This window comes from Tiliqua scincoides, chromosome 4 (assembly GCF_035046505.1).
Source record: "Tiliqua scincoides isolate rTilSci1 chromosome 4, rTilSci1.hap2, whole genome shotgun sequence".
NCBI lineage: Eukaryota > Metazoa > Chordata > Lepidosauria > Squamata > Scincidae > Tiliqua > Tiliqua scincoides.
In genome coordinates, this window is record NC_089824.1 from 215417541 (window position 1) to 215423540 (window position 6000).

General features: G+C 40.8%; 1 protein-coding gene across 3 annotated transcripts in view; it reads left to right on the forward strand.

The window, feature by feature from the left end:
• Positions 1–5766, forward strand: part of OSBPL2 (oxysterol binding protein like 2) — an 89580-nt gene extending 83814 nt beyond the window's left edge. For all 3 annotated transcript variants that reach the window (XM_066623563.1, XM_066623562.1, XM_066623564.1), the window contains 2 exons: positions 1104–1194; positions 2625–5766. In XM_066623563.1, the coding sequence (XP_066479660.1) occupies positions 1104–1194; positions 2625–2727 (194 nt within the window). In that variant the 3' untranslated portion in view covers positions 2728–5766. The remainder of the gene's footprint in view (positions 1–1103; positions 1195–2624) is intronic.
• Positions 5767–6000: the final 234 nt, after the last annotated feature.

A 6000-nucleotide genomic window follows, 5' to 3' on the forward strand; every position in this document is an offset into this window, starting at 1 on the left:
GAATATTCCCATTTTGGTTTAGTCCTAGTCCATTTCAAACAACATCATCTGGAGATGGAGCAGCATGTCATTTGTGGGTTTGTACCTTTAAGGCATGTGTCATGTTCTGGTGGAGCCACTTTGTTGACTGGGAAGGTGCAGCTTATGGATCATTACAACACATAATAATAATAATAATAATAATAATAATAATAATAATAATAATAATAATAATAATAATAATAATAATAATAATAATAAAACTTTATTTTTATCCCGCCCTTCTCCCAAAAAGGGACCAAGTTCAGCCATTTCCAACCACTGTGCCGTGGACATTGGTGTGCTGTGAGTGGTCCACAGGTCTGCCATAGGAATTTGGGAAAAGATCATTAATTAGTAGGGCGAATGGGGGATGTGAGCCCCCCACTGGCAGCATGGTGTGCCTTGGCAATTGTCAAAAACCTGATGGTGTGCCTTGACAATTTTAGTGCCTTGTCAGTGTGCCATGAGATGAAAAAGTTGAAAGTTGCTGTCCTAGTTGGTGTGTGAAAGACCAGTTATGGAATGATCCTCTAGGTCAGAGATTTTCAACCTTTTTTGTCTTGTAGCACACTGACAAGGTACTAAAATTGTAAAGGCACACCATCATTTTTTTGACAATTGACAAGGCACACCATGCTGTTGGTGGAGGCTCACATCCCCCAATGGCTCTACTGATAAATGACCCTCCCCAAATTCCCGTGGCACACCTGCAGACCATTTGTGGCACACCAGTGTGCCACGGCATACTGGTTGAAAATAGTTGCTCTAGGTAATTTGTAAGCATCTGAGCTTTAACATCTTCTGGTGGCCAAATTAGATTGGCATTCTCTGAGAGAGATGAAGGAATGGGCTTGTCTGAATTTTAAATCTAGCTGTGGGTTTGAATCCTACTTTAAATAGAAAGTGTTTGTTTTGATGCATTTGGTTTTTTTTTAAAAATGTGAATAAAAAATTAAACTGTTTTGGATCAAAAATGTATGTTTTGTTTTTAGAACTATCTGGATTTTGTTTCTCTACCTTTTTTTCCTTTGTAATTTCCCCTTATTTTATAAAGTAATCAGTCCTGTTGAAATGTCTGTTAGAACTGGCTAGCAAAGAAAAAGAGAGACTAGAAGAGAAACAGAGAACTGCTCGCAAGGAACGTGCAAAAGATGAAACTGAGTGGAGGACAAGGTAACAGAATGGGGCAGAGAGCTGAATTTTTCTTTAAGTTATATGTAGTAATAGCCAAATGGCCCATCGTCAGGTTGGGATCTTTCTGAGCTTCTCATATTTGTGTTTTTAAAATGATTATGTATCCATATTCATACCACCTCCATTTTGGTTTTCTTCCAACATAATTTTGGGTGGCATGGTGGACTGAAATCTTTCAGATGCTTTAAGCCTAGAGATTATACAGGAGTTATTGAATGTGGAGTTAGCAGCAAATTAACATTTTATTTTAAAATTGATACCCTGCCTCATCCACGTAAAAAAAGACATAGAATTTAGAGTGACAATAAATATTCATGCAGAATATTTCACATTCACTGAATTGTAGTTCTTTCATATTTGAAATAAAGAAATGTTGTAGCTCCTAGTTACTGAATAAAACATTTTGGTTAAAATGGCAATAAATATGGGAAGACAGTCACAAGTGAAAGAAACCACCTGATGCTTTTTGGAACAATGATATCTAGTCTTTTTTTTTGCCTCTGCTAGGATTATAGCATCCTTATTTGCTTGCATGCACAAAAGAAATCCTCAGAGTTTGGCCTAGTTCCGATTATCATCTAACTGTGGTTTGGGGGTAGTGCCAGAGCTGGGCCTTGACAAGCACAGGCCAATGGTCCATGCAAGGACTCATCTCACACAGATCTGACCCCAGGGCCACTACATGAGTTGCAATAACATAAAAATGATTGAGAATCTAGTCACTGTATTCCTACTGGACTAGTGGGCTTGTTTCCTGCAATGGTTCAGTGGGCCCTGGGCCAGTAGGCGCAGGGTGTGGGTGGGTGTTACCACCCCCAGCCTACTGCCTGAAGCAAGTGCTTCCACCAGCCTTATGACTGCCCTTGATTAGCAGCAAGAGTAAGAAAGCATCATTGCAATCTTTTTCTGCTCTTGAGGCTCCAGTGTACTAAATGAACATTAAATAATGTTAATATTAATGGAGTCTGGTAATGATCCCTTCTCACACCTTGTAAAATACTGTGTGTATGAGTGGTACTGCATAGTAATAGATTGCAGTGTTAATTGCAGATAATAATTCATTGCAATGCAGTGCTACAGCAAGCCCTGTTGTGCACAGCCTAGAGCTCAGAATTGCTGTTGGTATTGTTACTGCATTGGGTTACGTTCTGGTGGGAGGGGGGGTTGAAGGGTTGAATACTAGAAATGTACTGGGTCCAGAAGATCCTACAGGCCACCTAATTTCACTGAAAATGGTTCTGGAAATGCCTAATGAGAAGTATGGAATCTGGCGCAGGAGACCCCCTATTCTTTAATTGCTCATTTGATTTATGTTGGTGGTAAAAAATTTTTCCAGAATTTTTGTAGGTTTTTCAAATGTACTTATTGCTCTGCTTAATATTTTCTGTCTTTCCTTTTTAAAAAAACAGATGGTTTTATCAAGGCAATAATCCATATACGGGAACTCCTGACTGGTTATTTTGTGGAGGGTACTTTGATAGAAACTTCTTTGACTGTCCAGATATTTACTGAAGCCTTGAACAGAGTCGCTCCTTCACCCAGCATCAGAAGACCTCAGTTGACACCTGTGGCGGTCTGGCTTTGTCAAGAGCAGAAACCAATGTTTTCTAAAGCAAAATTTTAACAAAAGCTATCAGTCACTGATCAAGAATTTGTCATTAATTTTGATTGCCAAAATATTTAAGTGCTGTTATTTCTTTTGGTAAAGCTGCAGCTTGAAATGTTTCACCTGTTTCAGAGGGAAGTTGGCATGAGATTTTTGTTTGTTTGCTTCCCCACCTGATTTGTCACTTAAGATATATAATTTTTGTTTCAGCCTGAACTAACATGCTGTAGCCAGTTGGGCTGGCTTTAATTTATTAAATAAAATGTGATAGCTGCATAACTTATTTTTCAGCAGTAAAGGGTACCTTTTAAGTATTCACAGTTGGGAGCAACAGTAATGTATCGGTACTATCAATATGTAGTGTGGCTGTTGGAGAGATAATGTCTGAGAATTAGTGATTGGAATCCTTGGGAGTCTTTTTAAAAGCTTGACAAATTATAGTAGAGAGCATTAGGCTTAACTCGCAGTTTCATACCCTGCTATTCTATTTTGCCTCAGTCTTTGGGCACTGTGATTAATCAATGATATGAAGTACCTGTGGTTTTTTTTTTTTTTAACTAACTACTATATTGTATGTTGGACAAGGTTTGTAGGTGTTGGTTAACACCAGCTTGTCTGAAGTTTCAAAATGTTTTCTTTTTAAAACACAGGAGGCTTTGGAGATATTTATAGGAACTGGGTGTTGTATGTGTATCATGTAAGAAATAGCACATTTTTTGCTACTGTTTAGAGATGTCTTTGTCTCTAGCACTGCTTGTGACAGGCTGATGTTCAGAATTTCTAGGTCTATTTATGAACACACACTTCTTTGGTTGTATTCAGAATATACTGGCAAAACAGTCATGTTTGTGTTGAGCTTTTGCATGTTCTGAAGCACTTACTGGGTCACAATTGCAAAGCAATGCCCCATATCACTCTTAGGCTAAAACTAAGTAATGTAAGTGAAGCTTTCATTGAACTTCTAATAGGTATACAAAGTTTCCTTGAGAGTGGATTTATTTTTGTGGATTTCCACAGGTTAAAGCCATAAAATTCTTGACTTGTCTGAATTATGGGAAAATGTAGTTTTCTTGTTTTCTATACACTTTTAGAATTCAAGTAAACATTACTGACACTTTGTGTGGGCTTGCAAAAAAAATAAAGTTTTTATGTATTGTAATCAGATCTTTAAAAACATTCAAAAATGAATTGCTAAATTTGTGCAATCAAATTGGAGTATGCCTACCTTACTGTTAAATTTTACAGTAGTTCAAAGACAGCACAAGTAGTTCAAAAGACTACAATTTAGTGATTGTCCTGTAATCCTTTTATATTCTTTGAGACTACACCACTGTGGTGATACTTAAGTTGCCCCTTATATATATTTACCGTATCCAGTCTGGCGGCTAATTTACAGATAAATATTGCGAAGTTTCATACTTGAAAACTTCAACCAAAGACTAGAAATGTTTGAAGTACATTTAAAGGGCAAGAGCTTCAGACATTTATGAAAACATGGACGTGGGGATTACAGAGACAACTTCTTATTCATTGCCTATGGAAGAGGTATATTTGACTGTAGCATTTTTAGTCACATTTCATTCAGCAAAAAAGATTTTCCTGAAAACATCCAATGCAATAAAAAGGCAGTTTGACCATCATACCTTCTTGTCAGCACTTAGTGTGATGGCGTCTTTGGGACTCATCCCAAGCATTGCATGTTCATGTCCTCCATCATTTCAGTGGGGCTGAAAATTGGTCACTGAATGTCACTGTCAGGTAGTTTACTCTTTACCAAGTTGATCTTAATTGTATTTTATATTTATCCTTTGACAAGTAAAAAAACAAACCCATTGGTTATTAATACCATAAATCGGTGTACATGAATCATTTAATAAGTTGCTTTCCAGCAGCAACAAGATACACTGTTAGTATAATGTACCATTCTTGCAAACATGGTTTACCAACATTTTCCTACAGGACAGATAATTGGCAGGAGAAAGTAGGCATCCTACTCTTAGTCTCTTCCATCCCTCCCAAATAGGGAAGAAGGGGCAGTGGCAAGGTTGAGCCACAGCCCCACAAGTGCAGCATTGGCATATAGTCCTCTGCAATACCCACTGATCTCTAAACCAGGGTAATAATTACTCTTTAGAGACTTGCTGGTTTATGTCTGCTATTTTGAACTCCTAGAGATGCAGTTTTCAAACTCTCTGGGTCTGTGGAACTCCTTGCCACAGGATGTGGTGATGGCGTCTAGCCTAGACGCCTTTAAAAGGGGATTGGACAAGTTTCTGGAGGAAAAATCCCATTACGGGGTACAAGCCATGATGTGTATGCGCAACCTCCTGAGTTTAGAAATGGGTTATGTCAGAATGCCAGATGCAAGGGAGGGCACCAGGATGAGGTCTCTTGTTATCTGGTGTGCTTCCTGGGGCATTTGGTGGGCCGCTGTGAGATGCAGGAAGCTGGACTAGATGGGCCTATGGCCTGATCCAGTGGGGCTGTTCTTATGTTCTTAACTACAATTCCCAGGAAGCCTTGCAGGTCTCTTGTTATCAGGTGTGCTCCCTGGGGCATTTGGTGGGCTGCTGTGAGATACAGGAAGCTGGACTAGATGGGCCTATGGCCTGATCCAGTGGGGCTGTTCTTATGTTCTTAACTACAATTCCCAGGAAGCCTTGCAGGTCTCTTGTTATCAGGTGTGCTCCCTGGGGCATTTGGTGGGCCGCTGTGAGATACAGGAAACTGGACTAGATGGGCATATGGCCTGATCCAGTGGGGCTGTTCTTATGTTCTTATGAAACCCGCAGTAAATCTTTGCGGGGGCAGGGGGGAGGCAGCGACGCAATCCCCAGGGACTGGGATGCACTCACCAGTCCCTGCAGCAGCCATCTCTGTGTGTGGGGGGCCCTGTGCGAGTGCCTACAGGGTGCCCCAGGTCAGGGAAAGGGAGAGTGGAAGTGGAGCGCGATCGCCCCACTGTCCCTTTCCCTGACCTGGGGCGCCCTGCAGGCACCTGCGCAGGGCTCCCCACACACAGGGATGGCTGCTGCAGGGACTGGTGAGTGCATCCCAGTCCCTGCAGCCCCATCAGAAGGGAAAGCGGAGCGATCATGCTCTGCTTCCGGTTTTGCGGAGCGAGGTGTGATTGCTCCACTTTCACTTTTCCTGACCTGGGGAGCCCTGCCGAAGGTTGC